The sequence below is a fragment of the Phascolarctos cinereus genome, unplaced genomic scaffold (genome assembly GCF_003287225.1).
Source record: "Phascolarctos cinereus isolate Bilbo 61053 unplaced genomic scaffold, phaCin_HiC Scaffold_2;HRSCAF=192, whole genome shotgun sequence".
Classification (NCBI taxonomy): domain Eukaryota; kingdom Metazoa; phylum Chordata; class Mammalia; order Diprotodontia; family Phascolarctidae; genus Phascolarctos; species Phascolarctos cinereus.
This window is the reverse complement of record NW_027555625.1, coordinates 309,105,078-309,126,083: the sequence shown is the minus strand read 5'-3', so window position 1 is coordinate 309,126,083 and position 21,006 is coordinate 309,105,078. Positions and strand designations below refer to the sequence as shown.

The 21,006-nt window shown below is 39.8% G+C and overlaps 1 protein-coding gene across 1 annotated transcript in view; it reads right to left on the bottom strand.

Moving 5' to 3' along the window:
• Positions 1–21,006, bottom strand: part of ASTN2 (astrotactin 2) — a 1,115,013-nt gene that overhangs the window by 772,910 nt on the left and 321,097 nt on the right. The window contains 1 exon segment of the mRNA XM_020990605.2: positions 8,890–9,039. Coding sequence (XP_020846264.1) covers positions 8,890–9,039 — 150 coding nt within the window.

Sequence of the window (21,006 nt, the reverse complement as noted above, 5' to 3'; positions counted from 1 at the left end):
TCTGCATTCAAATCCTGTCTCTGATGCCCCATATCAATCACAAAGTCAGTATGCAAGTCACTAAACCATTCAATGCCCCCAGGCAATGCTCTAGGACTGTGAGTTTCAGAGTAGGTGCCCATGCTTGTTCACACAGGGATTTCCTCACTGGAAGCTTCTAACACTGATGAAACCACTAGTCTTTCTGAAAACAGGCAAACAAAACAAATATAGTGAATAAGTTGGAACAGGGTATATACAAGTATACTGGATTTAGAGTCAAAAGTCTTGGATTCAAAATCTGACTTTGCTATTTACCTGTATGACCTTGGAAAAAGCACCCTGCCCCTGCCTCTGCCCCCACAGGACTGAAGAAGGGGTTTGAACTATATGACTTCTAAGGTCTCTTATAGCTTAGCTAGTCTATGATTCTAGGACTAGATAATCTCTAAGATTCATTTTAGGCTCTGATCCTAATAACAGCCTGTAAGACAGGTAGAAACTCTTTCAGTTTTAAAATTCTGATTCCTTAAGAGTTCCCCCCTCCCCAAAAAAAAATATATATATGTATATATATATATATATATATATATATATATATATGTGTGTGTGTGTGTGTGTGTGTGTGTGTTCTATTTTTACAAATGGTAAAGCTAAGATGAGAGAAGGGAAATCATTTTCCCAGATTAGCGGCAAAGTAAAGTTTGTCAAAATCAAATGGCCTCCCATGCCACCATGCTTCTAGACCGCTTAGCTTGAAAAACTTGGAACTGCAACCACTTCCCCCCAGCTGACAGATGAATGGCCTAATGACCTCTCTCTAGTATTTGCTTGACACTGGGTAGGAGAGCCTTCTGCGGGAAACACAGCCACAAGCTTGTGGGAACCTGCTTTGCCTGGGCAGACCAGACAGGACTGAATGAGAAAACTCCAGCATATTTCAGGCACACATGCCAAACTGCCTGAAGGAGACAGACACTTTTAGGAAAGCAAAGTTTTCTGAGAGACATGTCAGGGAAGATTGATGTCAAGGCAGCTGTGTGCTCTGCTTCTAAATCAGTCCTCCCCTGACAGGAAGGGAGAATCCAGGGAGGACAGCAAGCATATGGGGGTCCCCACATGGTTCATCTCTCTTTGGGAAAAAGAAATGTGGTACAGGGGAAAGAACACTGGATTTGGAATTGCAGGGCCTGGGTTCAAATCCTGTATATGCAGTTTGCTCCATGTTTGACCTTGGGCCAGTTAAGTTCTTTAGGCCTCAATTTCTTTATCTGTTAAATGATGACCCCACCCCTACTCCATCTCCCATCTCTGTGTCTGTTCTCCAGTCTTGCCTTCTGCATTTCAGCTTCTTAGAATCCCTACTTTCCTTCAAAGTTTAGCTCAGGTGCTACCTTCTATCCACAGCCTTTCCTGATTTCCCCCAGCATCTAGTACACCCACCTTCCCCAATTACCTTGTATTTGTCTTATATATTTACATATGCACATGTTTTGTTTTATTTTGGACCATAGCATGATTTCTCTGGCAGTGGGAACTCCTCTCCTAATGTAGTTTAGCACCTACACAACTTATGGTTCTGGAGAGTTACTAGGGACACTGTGAGGTTAAGGGTCTCACCCAGGGTCACACAACAAGTAAATGGAAGAGGCAAGACTTCTCTCTTTCTGATCCTGAGGTTTAATCTCTAACCATGATGCCATGTTGCTGCTCACTTCCATGTTATTTCTCCCAATAGAATGTAAGCTTATCCAAGGCAGGAGCTGCTTCATTTCTCTCACTGTATCCTCAGTGTCAGGCACAGAGAAGACAGTTGATAAATGCTTGTGGATTAAGTGAGTTGGAAATTGAACTTGACCACCTTGAAGGTCCCTTTCCTGCTGCAAGTATATGATGTGACTTAAGAAATGGTGCCTGAGGTAGCAACACTTTGTATGCCTCATTCCAGTTCTGTGGTACTGGGGAAGTCATGCCTCCTCTTTAAGCCTCAGTTTCCTCACATGTAAATTAAAATACTATTACAATACCTAAGACACTGTGTCATTTTGAAGATCAAATGGGAAAGTGTGTGTAAAAATCTATTTGACAAGTTCAAGGCCATACAAAGTCTTTTAACGGCAGTGGCAGATGATTATAAGGACTGATTAGAGAACCCATCAGGATTTCAGAGCCAGTAGAGATGGATCTGCTCCAATCCCCTCATTTTTCAGAGGAAAAAAAAGGCCCAGAGGAAAAATGACTTACCTAAGGTAACAAAGGCAGTCAGTGGCAGTCAGGACTAGAATCTTGACGTCTGCTCCTCAGCCTGAAGCTCCTGAATTTGGCTGCCTCAAAGTCCTAACCTAAGAGTGAGCTTTGGGGAGGCTCCCACTTCATAAGGGATGTTTCACAGGCCAAACTGCTGCCCCTAGGTAGAGAGCAGCTCCTACAGAAGAAAGCAGGGATGGCCTACAGGGTGTCTACTAGCATGGTCCACTATCTTAGGAAAGAGAGGCTGTTTCTGGTAACTGGCTGTTCAATATTTAAGCACGGCCATAGCCAAATAAACCAAATAATTTAAAACCATTAAAGACTCTGAATATTGTCTTCAAACTAAGTGAATAATTTATGGGCTGAGCTGTAATAAAAGGAAAACCTAACACAAGGGAAACACACCCAGAATAAGAGATCAGTTTTCAGACTTAAAAATAAATGAACATGCTCCATGAGTAAATGGGCCAGACAGTGTTTCTGTCTCTGGGTGTACACTTGTCACCAGGGAACCGGAAGGCAAACAGCCATGGAATAAGCATGATGCACCTTGCCACCTGGCTTGGGATGGAGGCTAGAGATGTCTTTTCCTTGGGCAACTGGGAAGATGTCAACCACACACAAACCCCTGTTGTGAACTCCTGGATTAGTCCTAGAGTATGTTCATTAACAATATTTTGTGCATGGTACTATGTTAATACTCCTAGGAGTAGGTAAACTTCTCAATAAAAGCAGACCTCAGATATCATGTACAATGCTGTACAAATTACTTGGAAAACGTGAAATAATTAGATTGATTGCCTTATAATAAGCTTTAAATTTGCATCTTTAAAAAAACTTATACTATTCAATATGTCCTTATTTTTCTACAGTCATTTGTTTTACATTGGTTTGACACTGAATTTAGATGATTTTGACATGTCTGCTTTAATTTTTCCAGCACAAGACCAAACCACAGTGGAAACTAAGTGTACATTTCATAAACAATTCATTTTTTAAGTCTGGCCTTGATTATTGTTCATTAATTTCTAATGAGGTTTAAATCCAGTGAGTTTCCAGGAAATGAAAGCATGTTTATCTCCACTTTTGGATAAATTTCTTTACTTTTTGGTGATTTGTGGAAGCACAATGCTATCTTCCTGTATTATGTCTCCATTTGGAAATTTCTGTAATTCTGGAACAGCTGCTTTTAAGAAATTCTTCTTGTCCTCTTTAGATGAAAATACTTAATAGAGTTTATCACTTGCCTATAGGGGATAAAACTTTCATATTTATTTAAAGTAAAAACAAATGAATCTCCTAAATATATTGGGGGGGAGTATTGAACTTTTATAGTTTGATGATGATGTTTTAGAATCTCATGAATCTTATAGATTGACCTGGACCTTTTTCTGACAATAATTTTGGTGTAATTTTGAATGAAAAAATTAGTTTCATCAATAAAAATTACCATTTTGAAAACTTCAGCACTCATTTTTATATCTTTTACGTGAAAAATGTTTTTCTTCACATCAATAATGAGTTTTGTTGTCTATTTCGCTTTTTTTAAATTCGTTTTCTCATTGTTCTTCCAAATTTCAGAAGCCTAGGCCGTGCTGAGGAGCATCCTCTAACACCACTTCTGGCTGTCTAGTCCCTCTGAATGTTTTTTGTTTGTTTGTTTGTTTTTAGAATTTGTTAGACTGTTTTATAGCAATAGTTTGCCAGTTTTGTGGCACTTTTTTTTTCCATTTTCAAATTCATTTTCCTTTGAGCTTGGGTATGAGGGATACTTTTTCAATGAACTTAAATTATCCTTGAAATGCTAAGAATGACTGAATTGCTCTTGCTAAAAGCTATCAAAAAAAAACCCAAAGAATTAAAAACACATCAAAAAAAAATCAAACAATGAAACTTTTGTAGAGCATAAAATAGAAGACTCAATTGACAGAGAACCAACTAAGACTGGGGAACTCATCTCAACCTGGTTTCATCTGGTCAAAGTCAGACATTCTAGGTCAGCCTAGCATTCACAGAAGCACCTACATATGACCACTACTATCACAAAATACAACTCTATCAAAATTTTTGCTTGTCCCAAGTTATTTGCACACTATAGCACCCCTGACAAATGAGCACCTAGAGCCTAGTGAGCTCTACTGATGATGTCTTAAGGCAGTCCCCTGCTTCTCTGGCTGGTTCTCAGTTGCTGAGCAAATGATTATCAGAAAAAAAAATAGGAGATCACAGACTCATAGAGATAGAAGAGACAGAAGGAGATGGATAGAAGAGAATACATTTTATAGAGGAGGTCTAAGAATGAAACCCACATGCTCTGGCTTTAAGTCTAGTGTTCTTTCGACTCTGTCATTCTGATTGTGTCCACCCTCTTGCCTTTGGGTGGATGAACATCCAGACCACCAAGAATGGCTGGACATCTCATTTACTTCTTCATCTTAAAATCTCTTACTGTCTCCTCGTTTCCCTCAGTTCCTGACAAAAAGGTGGTTCTTCTTGCAAAAGGCAACCCATATATATGCACCCCTGTTCCAACCTATCTTTTCGGCCTTATTGTATACTGCTCCCCCCTCATAACCTCTGATCTAGCCAAAATGACTTTCTGTTCCTCACACATGTCACTGTCTCTGTTATGTCTGTGTGATTTTGTACTGGTCACCCACAATACCTAGAATATACTCTATATTTTCCTCTGTCTTAAAGATTGCCTCTCCCTTTGACTCAATCATTCCTCCTGTATAATGCTATGCCTCATCCCTCCAAATGCTAGCATTATCCCTCCCAATCTGCCTCATATTTACCCATATTTTATTTATGTGGGTGTATTTAGTCATTTTTCAATTGTATCTGACTCTCCATCACCCTATTTGGGGTTTTCTTAGCAGAGATATTGCAGTGGTTTGCCATTTCCTTCTTCAGCTCATTTTACAGATGAAGAACTGGGGCAAACAGGGTTAAGTAATTTGCCCAGTAAGTGTCTGAGGCCAGATTTGAACTCAGGAATAGAAGTCTTCCAGATTCCAGGCCCAGCATTCTATCTACTGTGCCACCCAGCTGCCAACTTTATATTTATATGTGCATTTGTTTTCTCTCTTATTAGAACGTAAGGTTCTTATAAGTGGGGATTATTTTAGTATTTGTATTTATATTTCCAGTGCCTCACACAGTACCTGACAAATAGTAACCACTTAATAAATGCTTTATATTGATGGATGTATTGATTCTTGAAGGTTTCTAGAGGTGAAGTTTCTATGACCTCCCTATTCTAGGGTTTGATCTTCTAAATGTTAAAGTTCTCCTTTCCATCCATGCCAAATTTCTCCTGTTTCAAGTAAATCCTATTTCCTTTTGTTCAGTCATCCCTGGACAACTGCTTAGCATCTGGCCCCATAGACTTTGGAGATGACATTTAATTCTTTTTATTCCTTCTCCTTTAGAGCTAAATGAATATATTATGCTCTTTAATATCAGCCATACTTTCTATGCAGGAGATGAGGCAGGATGAAAGTGATGGACATGGATTTAATGATGCTCTAAATTCGACACTATTGTCTCTATACTGCCAACTCCATCTGCTAGAAAACACTGGGCACCTTGTCTGGGGAAGGACAGAGATTAATGAACCACAGCCATGCCAGGTGCTCCTTCTGAACCAGGCCAAAAGGCCAACTGTTATCAGGGCAGTGTCAAGGAGCAAAGATTATCTATCTAAAAGACAGTAAAGCCCTTTAGTAGGTTAGACTCTGGGAATTCAAAATTTGTAGGGACTGAGACAATGAATGGGCTACTACTGATTATCTCCACTTCTTCAGCCTCTACTCAATTAATCAACAAGTATTCATTTATTAATTTCCAACTCTGAGCCAGGCATTGTGCTAGGTTCTGGGGACAGAAAGATAAAAATAAATAGTTCCTCCCAGGAGCTTAACTTCTAATGGGATTGGGGGAATATGTACATATATAACTTAATACAAAATATATATTATATACATACATACATAACTTATATATGTACATATATAACTTAATACAAAAGGAAAATTTGTGGGGAGAAAGCATTAGCGATGGAGTTGGGTGCAGGAAAGACTTCATAGGAGGTGGCACTTGAGTTGACCTTGAAAGAAACTGTCTTCCAAGATATTAAGGTGCCTGGGAGTGGATCTCAGGAATAAGAGATTACTAGCCTTGAAGTACAAAGACATGGAGATAGGAAATAGAGTGTTCCATAAGCAACAGAAAGAAGGCCCCTTTGGATGGATTGTAGAGTGTGTGAAAGGGAATGACATCTAATAAAGCTAAGAGAAGAGAGTTCGTGTAGCAAATTAATTCCATAAACATAATTTCAAAAGGGGTGAATGTTCTAGATCAACCTATAGGATTTTTGAAGCATCTCTTTGAATGGCAATTAATATGCTAACTGAAAGCAATTCTCATCTATTCAGTGAAGCAGGTTCCCTAGGAACTTCTAACCAGAAAATCTTGGCTAGTCAATAGTTCACACTACTGTTATTATTTGGGTCTTTAAAAATGACATAGTTATGAACATGTTTTATAATTCAAATCACTTTTCCCTCAAATTAGGGAGGATAGACTGCTCCATAAGAACCAGTAAAGCTTCTAAAAGCAAAGTAGGAAGGCAGAGAAACTAGTCTAGGCTTAGAGTAAGCCATACCAACCAATACTTCATATAATCATAGAATCTCTAGTCTAATCTATAGCCAAATAGAAATATACTCTCCAGTATTCTTGACAAGTGGCCATCTCATTTATACTCAAAGACTTTTGTAGTACAAAATCTACTGTTTCCTGAGGTAGGCTATTTCATCTTAGGATAGATTTAATTATTTGTAATTTCTTTTTTTTTTATTAATAAGATAAAATTTTTATTTTATTCTATTTTTTCTTCTGATATTTTTTATTTATTTTATTTTTAATTTATGGAACAAAACAAGTATTTCCATAACATAGTATCAATAAAAAAGATGATTGCACATGAAATTGCAAATCTATTATGTACAATTTGCTATTTCTTTTAAATATATAACAAAATTATCATGTAAATTTCTTTTTTTTTTCTTTATTTCCCTTCCCTATCCCTTGCCCTAGAGATAGCTACCATTAGACACAAATGGAACATGAAACCTGTTTTGTTTCTCTCTTCCCTCACTCTTATTTCTGTTTTCCTGAGCTAATACGAACAAAATTCATACTACAGATGCTTGAAGAAACCTAATATGCCCATTCCTTAACCTTCTCTTCTTCAAGCAAATCATTCCAAATTCTTTCAACTGATCTAGGTGTTGTATGTTTGAAAGTGTTCTGATCATACTGGCCCCCCTTCTCCAGATGCATGCTAGTTTTCAATGCGTATCCCAAAATATGACATCTAGAACCAAATAATTTGTATTCAGCATGGTGCTAGGCAAGGTGGGGATAGAGACAGTTGGATAGATAAGACTTAGATATGTGATATAACTATAAAATGATTCATGAAATTAAAACAATAAAACATAACATGATTAAGGTTGTCCAAAATATAAACATTAGAGGAATCCAGAAGAGGGAGAAGTCAGTACGGCCTGAAATAGTCAAGGTACTTTTAATGAACAAGAGACTTGTTGGGATGGGCCTTGAAGGATGGGTAGAATTTGGCAACATGGAGAAGAGGGAATGTCAGAGGGACAGCTAAAGCAGAAGCAGAATTTAACGTGAAAATTTACATGTGTGCGCGCGCGCACACACACACACACACACACACACATTTATTTTTGGGAAATGGATGGGGAACAAGAAGAGACAATGAGGGGAAGGGCCTAAGCAGAGGGTAAGTACAGAGGATTCATGTAATATAAGGCTGTAAAGATAAGGGAGATGAATGAATATCAGGTCAATCATAAGACTATGATTCCAACTTCTGTACTTGCTTCTAGTCTTCTGCCTGAGCTCAAATTCAGGTTTTGGTTTTACCACTGAAGGACTGAGCCTCACAGAAGTGAATTACATCACCCAAATCAAACGTATTTTCAAGGCTACATGAAGAACTAAAATCTGCTTTTACTGGGTTTTGGGTAGTTTCTGCTTTTCCAGCATTTCCCACTGTCAATTAACCAAACATCAAAATGATCAGATGCAGAGCCGAAAGGGAACAAAAAGTTCATCTAATGTAACTCCACTTTACAGAAGAACAAACCAAGGCTGAACAATGATTACTGACTTGGCCAATGTCACACAGATGGTACATAGCTGGCAGTAGAGTGTAATTATGTCTCTGGATAGTTCTAAGCACAGGAAAAGGGAGCTAGGGAGAAAAGAGCTACAAGGGAAAGGTACAATATGGTACAATGTACTACTATACATTGAGAAGAAGGTAGCAAGTTATTCTGTTATTGTTTGATTGTTTTTTTTCTTTCTAATATTTATCAAATCAAGACCTTTGACAGCAATTTTTCTTTCTGACTAGTAAAAATATTTCTATGGACTTATGTGGAAATATTATTTTAGGATACATTCTGGGGATACATTCTTGTTTTGTGATAATCCTTTGGTTGGATTAAACTTCTCCCAGTGGCATCAGGTATGTAGTTGTAAAAGGGGCTGAGGTCATGCCTTCTAACTTCTCTGATCAGAGCGGGGATGGCACAACTGAATTCTGGAGGCGCCTACCTCTGGACTTGCTCCTTCTCTTCCGTCTTCCTGCCGATGCGTTACGGAGAGCTGGCTGGAGCTGGCCGATCTCGATGGGTGTATTGGTACGGAAACTCTCCTTGAATTTCTGCATCAGGGATTCCACGGTTTCCTGCGTCACCTCAGCAGCTACAAGGTGGGCAATGGGGCCAATGTTAAGGTAGAATGGACACCCAATGTGATATATAAGCTGCCAGTCCTACAACCCACCCTCACCTACCCAATCATATCAATGATGATCATAAAATAACACCTCTAATTATCACAATGCAATTGTCATAAAAATATCTAGAGTTTTTTGAGCTAGAAGGGACTTGGAACAATGGAATGTTAGATTTGGCAGAGACCTTGGAACAGTGGAATGTTAGATCTGGAAGGAACCTTAGAACAATGAAATGTTAGAACTGGAGACGACTTTAGAACAATGGAATGTTAAAGCTGGAAGGGACCTTTGAATTATGGAATCTTAGAACCACAAGGGACTTTGGAACAGAGGATACTATAGCATAAAGCAAATGGGAGTCAGTGAGGGGCACAGCCTTTGCACTATTCACTGAAGATAAAATCCAAAACCTTAGGCTCATTACCATCATGCTCTAACCAAATGATTGAACAAGTATAGTAAAATAAGTTTGGAATTAAAACAAGTCACTTGGAAGAAAATTATTAGCTATCCATCACATTTCTCCCCACTCTGCCCTTAGACCCAAACTGGACTAGTATCAATAGTTAGTCTATAAAATGGGAGGGAGCTGAAAGGGGCCTATGAAAGGGAAAAAAAAGTTTGAAAGGGCAGAGGGAAAAGGAAAGAAGTGAAACAAAAGTAAAGAACCAAATGGAGCAGAGGAAGCAACCTAAATATGAACAATAGGAAGAGAGAGAGAGTGAGCACACACACACACACACACACACACACACACACACATACACACACACACACAGTGGCAGAGGACCATTTTTGTATTTTTGTTAGGATTCCTAAGAGAAGCACTTCTTAGAAATAATCAGAGCTAGCTGGTTCTCCTTCCTCTTCTCCCTCCCCTCTGCAGGCTCAGTAGTTTCATCCTCAAATACCATACCCCAGAGTTATATACTGCCCAATGCCATGAGATGGCTGGACATGTTAATGATGCCTGTTTCTTTGAAGGGGTTTCACCAGCCCTGGAGATAATACACCTGAAATGTCTTAGAAACGCCAGTTTCTAAAGAGCTCCATCCCAGGGCATGCTTATCAGCTCAGACAGATGCGTCTCTAGGACAGACTGATACTCAGGAGGCAGAAGCGGCTGGGCAGATGCACATTTCTGACAATAGGCAGGAGGCTCAGGGCAGTATCCCTGAGATCCTGTCTGTTGGGAAAAGCTGTGTTTGCTAAAGAAGAAAGCAGAATTGATAATGCAAATTAACAGACTGGATGCATTATTCTTCCTTCCCTCTCCCTCTACCTCCTTCTTCCCTACTTTTCTTATTCAGACTTTTTTTAACTCCTTGATATCCAGGAGTAAGACTTAGACTATTGCGTAATTCAGAAAGGACCACAGAATGCTGAACACAGCTCTCATAATACAGGATATCAGAACACCTGGGAAAGAAGTAATGACTAGGAGCTGTGAAGGTCAATGGCATGAATCCTCTACGCACAAAGACTGAGGGAGAAAAAGCAAACAGATCAAGGTCATACAGCAAGTAATTAGAAGAGCCATAGTGTCTTTGTATCCTGAGCTGGCCCTAGGCAAAATATTTCCTGTTGAGTAGGGGCTCATCCTTTGAGTATCACCTCTATTATATATGTTTCTCATGCTGCTCCTACCTTTCCAGAGTCTCCCAGACTCCTCTCCCCCTAGACCTTCCCTATATGTTCTTAAACTTTCCCTTCTTTATCAAAAGGAGCTTGTTATATATTCCATTCTCTCAGGGTCCATCTCAGTGCTCCATGACAGGTAGCTAAATATAGCCCACTATTTTGCCCCAGTACTTTAGCAAATATTAATGCTTTTGTGTATTACCACTCCAATGTAGCACACTTGCATTGAATAGAGGACCTCTGGATATAAAAAGCCTTAACTCAATTCCCTCGTGAATGAATGTATTCATTCTTTCAATAAATATTTACTGAATAGCTATGCTGTAAAAGATTTTCTGCTAGGCCTTATGGGGGTTGGGGGAAGGAGTTACAAAAAGGACTAAGAATAGGTTCCATTCCTTAAGAATAATGTATTTAAAGCTGGAAAGGTCCTTACATTTAAATAAACTAGTTGTATCTTCTCTTTTTATAAATGAGGGAACTGAGCCCAGGAGAAAGTTAATGGCTTGCTCTGATTCACAAAGCTTGTAAGCAGCACCATCAGATTTAACTATAAGTACCTTATGTGATGTTAGGTTTTTATTTAGGTTTAATAGCACCAGGAAGGCTTCATGGAGGAGGTGCCATTTAAGATAGACTTTGAAGGGCAACTGGGAAATTACAGCTTCTTAGAGTTGGAAGGGACGTCAGAAGTCATCTAGTACAACCCATACACACAAAAGAATCCTCTCTACAGAATACCTGACAAGTCATCCTCCTGGCACTGCTTGAAAGCTTCCAGGGACATGACCTCCCACCACCTGCTGAGACAGCCTTTTCTACTTTGGGACAACTGATTATTAGGAAGTCTTTTCTACATTAAACCTAACTTTACCTTTCTGCAACTTGCAGACATTATTTTTAGTTCTTCCCTTGGGACTGAAGCAGAACAAGTTTAGAGGCAGCTTAGGAAGAACAGTGGATAGTTAGACTCCAGCTGGGTCTGGAGTCAGGAAGTTCTGAGTTCAAATCCAGCCTCAGACACTTACAGCTGTGTGGTGTTGTGCAAGTCACCTAGCCTCTATTTGTCTCAATCTCCTCAACAGTAAAATGGGGATAATAATAGTACTTACCCTCCAGGGTTGTTGTGAGGATCAAATGAGAAAATATTTGTAAAAAAAGTACTTAGCATAGTGCCTGGAACATAGTAGGCACTTTAGGAATGTTTATTCCTTCTCTCCCTGACCTTTCCTTCATCCTTTTCCTACATGAGAGCTATTTAAATACTTGAATGCATCAATAATTATATCCCAACAAAGATTGCTCTCGGCAAGGTTAAACATATTCAGTTACCTTTACTGGTTACAGGATCAACAATTTATAGCTGATAGAGATCTATACTAGAGAGGCCAAACCCCATTTTGGAGATGAGGTAACTGAGATGCAAGGAATTTAAGGGACTTTCCCAAGGGCACCCAGAAAGTAACTAGCAGAATCAGGATCCTCACATGGCATGATTTTGAGGCCCTTCACCATCCTGCTTTCCATCATTTGCATATTCACTGGGTTATCAATTCGCTTTAGAAATGAGGTAACTGAACCCTCTTTTGCTGATGTGATCTGACCAGGGTAAAACACCTGACCAGGTATGAACAGGATTATCATCTTCTTGTTCCTCTGAATGCAAGATAAGGTTTTATTTTTTCTCTTGGCTACCAAAGCACACCACTAACATTGAACTACGATCCCATTAAAACCCCCAGATCTATTTATCAAATGAATTGTTATGTAGCTATGTTTAAGTAATCTTGTACCAGTGAAGGTGATTTTTGAATCCAACTTTAAGACTTTATACCTACCTAAATTAGATTTCACCAGAGTAAATTCAGTCTACTTTCCTAATCTGTGAAAAGCATTGTGAATTCTGACCCTTATCCAGCATATTAGCTAGCCCTCCCAGATTTGCATCATCTGCAAATTTGATAAGCATGCCATCTGTGCCTTTATACCCATAATTAATTTTAACAATGTTAAACAACACAAAGCAAAGCAGAGATTCTGGGAGCCCTCCACTTAAGATTTCCCCAATTGTCTTCAAATTATTAATGGCTATTCTTCAGGTATAGCCATCCAACCAGTTTTGATCCCATTCAATAACATCATCTACTCTTCAATTTCTCCGTCATTCCACATAAAAATAGCAGGAAATCTTTGGTCAAATGCTGTGCTAAAAATCTGCATACAGAATGCATTTGGAGTTTTCATGATCTACCAATCAGTGACCATATCAAAAACAGAAATGAAGATAGTATGACATCACATGTTTTTGATGAAACCATATTGACTGTGTTTGATCACTGCTTCTTTTTCTAGATGTTCGCTAACAACCTTATTAATAAAACATTCTGTATCTTCTCTAGAAATTAAAATCAAGTTTTAGGTAACACAAGAACAAATTAGGAAGACAGGAAAACAGGGTATTTGGGGCGTAAACCAACTGAAGGTCGGGGTATATACAAGGAAGCAGGAGAGCTCAGTGTGTATATAGAATGTGAGAGGATCTTGAACGCCCATTTAATAAATCTGGACTTTATTCAATAAGCAATGGGGAGTTACAGAATGTTTTTGAGTGGCACAGGGTCTCATGATCTGAGCTATGAAATTGGGGGATTCATCAGATAGGTTTGTGTGGATTTGGGTTGGGGGAGACTAACTGAGGTACACTGAAGGTGGCAAGAGCAGTTGGGTGGCCTCAATACTCCAGCCAATGGTAGCAAGTTCCTGAACAATAGTAACAACACGGGAACGGCAATGGTGACAATATTGAGCCATTCCCACTGGTTCAAGGTCAGAAATATTCATAACATAACAGTGAAGGCAGCTAGTATTTATACAGTGTTTTAAGGTTTATAAGGTGCTTTATAAATATTCTCTAATTTGATCATTGCAACAACCTCATGAAGTACAGACTACTATTACCTCCATTTTACAAATGAGGAAATTATTGGGCAGGCAGAGAAAGTGGTTGTAACTTGCCCAAGAACACATGGCTAATAGTGTCTGAGGTAGGATTTTAACTCAGGTCTTTCTGACTCCAGTTCCATTCCATTATACACTGTGCTACTTCTTCCTGTGAGATCAAGGAGGTAGTACAGAGCTGCTAGCACTAGAGCACGGGTGGGGAACCTGGGGCCTTAAGTTTAGATTCAAACTTCACAGAACATGAATGGATTCAGTCAAAGGGCCATACTTGAGAACCTAAAGGGCCACATGTGGCCTCGAGGCCACAGGTTCCCCATCCCTGCTCTAGAGCCTGTAGAATCCACAGAATCTGAAAGCCTGAGTTCTAAGCTTAGCTGATCTGCCTGTGACCTTGGGCAAGTGACATCTCCTCTCTGGTCCTCAGTGTCTTTCACTGGCTCAATGAGGGCATTGGGCTAGCTAATCCCTCAGGTCCCTTGTACCTCTAATGTTTTATGATGTCCTCCACATCTAATTGATGGAGGTAGTGAGAACAGGGCAGATAGCCTTTGCCCAAGATGACACAGCATGTTTGAATAATTCAAAACATATATATTACACAGATATATACACATGTATATATTATACATACATGTATACACATATGTATTACACAGATACACATGCATGCATAATGAATATATACCTGTACGTAGGTATACACTTACATACATATGCACATAGATGTATACACATATTTACACAGATGTATATGTATACATATATACATACATAAATTCATGTATGTATGTATATATGTGTATATATATATATGTGTGTGTGTGTATATATATATATATATGTATATATTGAAAAGTATTCCAAAAAGCTGTGTTTATTCCTCATAACCCCCCCTGAGTTCTCCCTGTTGAGAACAGTGAGACGCTAGCCTATCAGTCTGGCAAATGCAACAGATGGAGTTTGAACTGAGCAACACAGCAAAACTGGAAAAGCAAAATGGGGAGAAGAAAAATACATGAAATACCCTTGTAATTGACAAATGAGGGACTGCCACGCTTAATGCGAACAAATGACAGCAGCCTACAGAATGGAGGATCTATGGCATGCCCCCACGGCCCAGGTGGAGGAAGAGGAGGGTCAGTAGCAGCAGGGTGTATGTATAGGGGTGGGGTGAGGCGGAGAGGAGGTAGTGACAGGATCTGCTCCTTTCCAGAGACCGTGCAGGCACTAGCCCTCAGATCACGGCTGAGGACCGTGAAGTAGCACACACTGTGTATGCACATTGCTCATTGCCAACAACCCGCCTGTGACGACACCCATAGGCTATCATCTATCTCACTTTCCCCCCACGTACTCTGGAGCACTCTGCAATGGCTTGGCTTATGGCTCTGCCTTCAGTAGCCTCACTGCATTTTTTAAGTCCCTGATTTAGTTTTGAACACTCATCAAACCTAGTGGCAGATGGCAGGATAATACAAGTTGCCACCCCTTTCTCTCCTGTCTAGCAGTTAGTGCTGTATATCCCACTGATGCAGTTCCTGTTTAACCTCTAGGAGCCCTGAAACTCCTTGACTGTTGGGCTGATTCTCTCTTTAGGCCATCTGGTCAATGAAGCTCAGTCAATCTTGATAGGAAGAAGATCAGTTGTTGTGGTTGTGTCCTGAGCCAATAGCTCAGCTTGGCTTAAATCATCCCAGTGACTCTGGTGAGACCTCCTCTGTGCCAATGGGGAAGGTCAAGGGTTCAGTCCAAGTCCCCATTAATCAGTTCAGTCTCATTAGACTAGTATGCCTGGAGCGCTAGGCAATAGGTGGAAATTGCAAGCCAAACAAAGTAATAATCATCCACATAGCTAGCATGCAATCTCTCATTCGGCCTTCCTCTGCATGATAGCTTCTGCTCGAGCAATACCCCTAGCAGGTGTCTTTACTCACAGTCATAATCTCAGCTTCCTTTGGCACCTAAACCATGGCCTGTTACAGACCCACAATGTGCAGTTCTGCCTAGTCGCTTAAATAAAATGTGGATAGGGCTATAGGCACTAGAACTAAGGATAAGACAGAAGAAAAGGAGACGCATTCCTTCTTTTAAGGAAGTTAGGGTTTAGTCGGGGAGATAAGATGCATACATAAAGGCACAGAATCAGGCAGTATCTTAGAGAGACCATCTGATCCACCCTCCTACCCAATGAAAGAATCTGCTTGGGAACACTTACAGAGAAAAGATTAACAGCAGACATATCTTGGGAGAAAGAGCACCAGGTTAGCAGTAGGGGCACATGCAGCACCTGCCGCATGGCTCTGGGCTTTCCATCATGCCGCCATGTTGGCTGATCTCTCTTACCCTCCACCCCTTTCACCTCCCTTTTGTGTGTTGTCATCATTAGATTGTAAGTTCTTTGAGGGCAGGGACTGTCCCTTTTCATATGCGTATTCCTGGGGCTTTTCACAGTGCTTGGCACAGAGTAAGTACTTAATAAATATTTAGTGACTGATTGTCATTAATGAGCTATAAGACTTCAGGCAACCTCCCTTTCCACAGCTCTCATGTGATAAATTTGGACTATATAACTCCAAATTTCTTACCCAACTTTAACATTCTTCATTTAAGCTCAGCCTTCAGTCACATTCTTTGTTCCAAGGTCCTTTCAAGCTCTACACCCCTTCCATCTCTAGGGCCATATTCTATCATTCTACATTCTTCAGTCCTGCCCAGTTATAACAATCTATGTCCAAAAGTGCCTTTCAGTTCTAACATCTCACGTTCTAGGTGAAAGTTAGGTATGTCCATACAGTTAGAAAACGTTGTTTTGGCCCATGAAAAAATAACTTTAAAAACCCTGAATGCTTTGATGTTGCCCTCAGTATATCACAATGCCTACAGGTTGGATATGTGACACAGATGCTTCAGACGCTCAGTGGGGTCAATTAGAGGGGTCATCGCATCTAGTCCCCTGCCACTGGGTAGAGGAATATCTATCATTCATCCGACAAACAATCACTGAGCCCCTACTATGAGAAAGACGCTGTATTAGGCAAAGGGAGAGATTCTTCTCCAGCAGTGTGTAAGTTTGTCAGACAGAGGACTGATCATGATATTGACCTTAGTGGAAGGTTTGGAAAATTGTGACTCTTGGCATCTTCTTTCCCCTTTCATATCACCATCATTGCAGAAGGAGATGAGGACTGGCTGAATGGAACTCAGGGCCATTTCTTTGATAGGTCACTATGGCTGAAAAAGTCCACACCTGGTCGCCAAATTGTTGCTATTTCACTTTTCTTGACTTAGTCATGCAGATCCTCGGATAGCAATCTCTTAGTTCTGCCAGACATTTTCCAGGTTGGGAGCATTTACCAGATCTAGGCACAATGGAATATACCAATACATACGTATATATCTATACATTACTGTTGGTGTTCAGTTGTTTCAGTTGTGACCTACCCTTTGTCACCCCCATGTGGGGTTTTGTTGGCAAAGGCATTGAAGCAGTTTCCCTTTTCCTTCTCCAGTGGATCCATTTTGTCAGGCAATCAAAGATTAAGTGATTTGCCTAGGGTCACATTCCTACTATATGTCTGAGGCCAGATTTCAACTCAGGTCTTCCTGACTCCAGACCCAGAACTCTAAACATTGAGTTATCTAGCTGTCTCTACACACACACACACACACACACACACACACACACACACACACACACACTCACATGCGTGAGTGTGTATATGGATGGCCTCGCCCTTGAACTCATGCCTCCTTTAAGCCCCAACTAAAATCCCACCTTCTACAGAAAACCTTTCCCAACACTTCTTAAGTCTAGTGTCTTCCCTCTACTAATTATTTATTTACCTATTTCTTCTATATGTAGTTTGTTTTGGGTATATTTCTTTGCATAGTCTTCCCCATTAGACTGTAAGCATCTTAGGTCAGGGACTGTCCTTTGCCTCTTATTATATAACCTGAGCACTTAGTACAGTGCCTGACATATAGCAGGCACTTAATAAATGTCTCCTAATTGATCATGCAGCTTATGATCTAGTAGGGGAGAGAAAAAAATTTTTTCTTTCTTTTTTTTTTTTAGACAATTGGGGTTAAGTGACTTGCCCAGGGTCACACAGCTATTAAGTGTCAAGTGTTTGGTCTGAGGCTGGATTTGAACCTAAGCCCTCCTGACTTCAGCACCGGTGCTCTATCCACTGTGCCACCTAGCTGCCCCAAGAAATCATTTCTGAAACTCCTCTGACAACTATTTTTCATCAACTCATGAGCAACTCGAGAAATTCAGTCTCATTACTTGTTGTGTGCACCTTATTTTTGACTCCCCAAATTATAGGATTAACCTTAATCACCTAAATGAGCACTTCTCAAACGTTTTTTGTCTCAGGATTTCTTTTTTTTTTTTTTTTTATCAATTTATTTTGATTTATCAGCAATCACTTCCATATGCTTTGAATTTAAAATTTTTCTCCCCCTTTTTCCTCACCACCCACCTCAAGACGGCACACAATCTGATATAGGTTATACATACATCAGGATTTCTTTTTACTCTTAAAAAGTATTGAGAACTCCCTTTTCCCCACAGCCTTTTATTGTGAGTTATAGTGATCAGTTCTTATAATGATAGAAATTAAAACATTTTGGAATTACTATGAAAATAGTTTTGATCTCATGTACCCCCTGAAAAGGTCTCAGGGATCCCAAGGGTCTCCTGACCACACTTCGGGAACTGCTGAAACAAACTATGAATTCATACCTGAATTGGTACCTGGAGACTTCTGGCTGTTTCCAAAATAATCAGATTTACTTTGAGAGGATAGAGATTTGCAATCTCCACAAAATAAGGGCTACAAGCTCTAAAGGCAATTTGCAATTGGGATTGCAGAAATGTTTTAAACCATGGCAACCTTGCTGGACTGAGTATATGGCTTCCCAAGGGTATTCCTTAGAAGGAGACACCGTGTTTTCCAAAATGTCTAACTTGTGGTATATTTGTTAAGCATCAAGAACATTAGTATCATAGGATTTAGAACTAAAAGAGACCACAGGGGTCCCTGAATCAAACCCTCTCATCACACTCAAAGAATTCTTCTTTTATTACTGACCTTCCCTCCCCCAACTCTCTCTCTAAAAGTTCTTAGGATCATAGCTATAGGACCAGAAGAAGTCTTAGAGGTTGCCTAGGGCATCCCCTCATTTTACAGATGAGGTCACTGAGGTCCAAAGGGCTTGAGTGACTTGACAAAGATCATGCAGATGGTAAGAAGCAAAGACAAGATTTTGGTATTTTGATGCCCAAACTAGTACATTACTGGTTTCACTTCATAAAAACCACTGGGTATTTAAAGGAGACAGAAACTGTGAAAGGCTATGAGAAAATGCTCTCAGAAACCCACTCATGGTATATATGCTGGCACAAAGACATATTCAGCCTAAATATCCACTGCATCTCAAGAACCTATTTCAGAGAAGCATTTGATACTTCACAGTCTTGATCTCAGGCCCGTAAAGCATCATGACTACTATTGCACTGATGGGGAAACTCAGATCACCAGGCCTGAAATAATCTGAATTGTGATGCAGGATTAATGGATAAACATGAAAGCAAAATTCTGCAAAAAGGCAAGGGACTCGCGTAATGCACAAGGTGGGAGGGTCCTTATTTCCTAAAAGCACTCAAAACTTGCAAGGGAGACTGATTTCATCTGACCCAAGTACTGGGCCAAGGAGCTACCAGAAGATTCAGAAGTAAGGATATAAGTAAAGGTTATTGCCAATTTCTCTGCAAGCAAGCTCTTGGCTTTGTAGAAAGTTATCCTTTCAAACTTGATTCTCTGTCATTCCTCAGAGCCCAAAGGTGAGCTTTTCTTCACACCATTTGAACCAATTTCAGCTATTTCTCAGTTATACTTTAAAACTCCTATTTCTTTCCCTTTATTATTATTTTAAAAGCAATTTAAGATGTATGTATACTTGCATAATTCAAGAAATGGGTAAATTTCTAGTGTTTCATTATCTATCCTGTAAGGGTGAGAGAGGGGAATAGGGAGTGGGGAGAGAGGTGAAAATATCGAAGTTGTTCTAAAATTTCCTTAGCACACACTGCTCAGGAAATGCCCTTCTACTAAGGGGCATCTACAAGGAGAGAGCAGAGCGTTGGATTGGTGTGACTGAGGCTGCTGCTAATGCATCAGCTTGGAGCTTCCTCTTAGTTGTTTAAATTGAAGACAAATACTTCTGACACCCCAAGATAGTTATAAATTTAAACACATGAAAGTCAACAAGAGGAAATGGCAAGAGATTCAAGGTGAAATAAATGGAACTGCTTTGCAAATGTGTCCCACTTCTCAATATTAAAAGCAAATGCACTGTACATTTAAATATCTAGACAATGAAGGGTATGAGGATGAGTTAGGGTATTGCTAAGAGGTACAGAGGATTGTATGTATTGATTTACAAGTTTCTGTTTTCAGATCTTCAGTAGACAGGGAGAGAAGGATATGTGTGTGTGTGTGTGTGTGTGTGTGTGTGTGTGTGTGTGTGTGAGATTTATGATTTCATTGGCACTTCCAGCGTGGAAAGTTCATTTGCCAAAATTATCTTGGGTCTATTATGTTACTATTTTGTACACATCCATAAATACATAGGCTTCCTCCACCCTCCTCATTCCCTTTATAAGTTTCCAGAGGGAAGGGATGATTTCAATTGTGTTTGTATCCCTAGCACCTGGAGGCTTAATAAATCCCTGTTGATTGATACCAACATAGATAAGCATTTGTTCTGTAGCACAGTATAGCCCTATATAATTGGTGGTGGTGGGAGGATGACTTTAAAGTTGGTACTTAGAGTTTAAGTGACTTATCTAGGGTCACACAGTCAATATACATCTGAGGTAGTGATGGTGTGGGAAAGTAAAGTAAGGTGTGACTTTGAAAAGATGGAAAGGAAGAAGAAAGGAGGAGGAAGAGAAAGAGCTAGAGGAAAGGGAAAGGAGAAGGAAAAGAGGAGGAGAGAGAGGAAGACAGGATATGAAGGAGAAGAGTGGAAGGGGAGGGGAGGGACGGTAGAAAGGCAATAGTAATAAAACCATAAACATTAAATAAATGCCTACTATATGCCAGGCTAAATTCTGGGAATACAAAAAGAGGCAAAAGACAGTCCTTGTCTGCAAAGAGCTCACAATCTAATGGGGGAAACAATATAACAAATACATATTTATAAGCAAACTATATAGAGAATAAATAGGAAATAATTAAGAGAAGGAGGGCACTAGAATTAAGAGGCATCCAGAAAGGCTCTCTGTAGAAGGTAAAATTTTAGTTGGGACTTAAAGGAAGCCA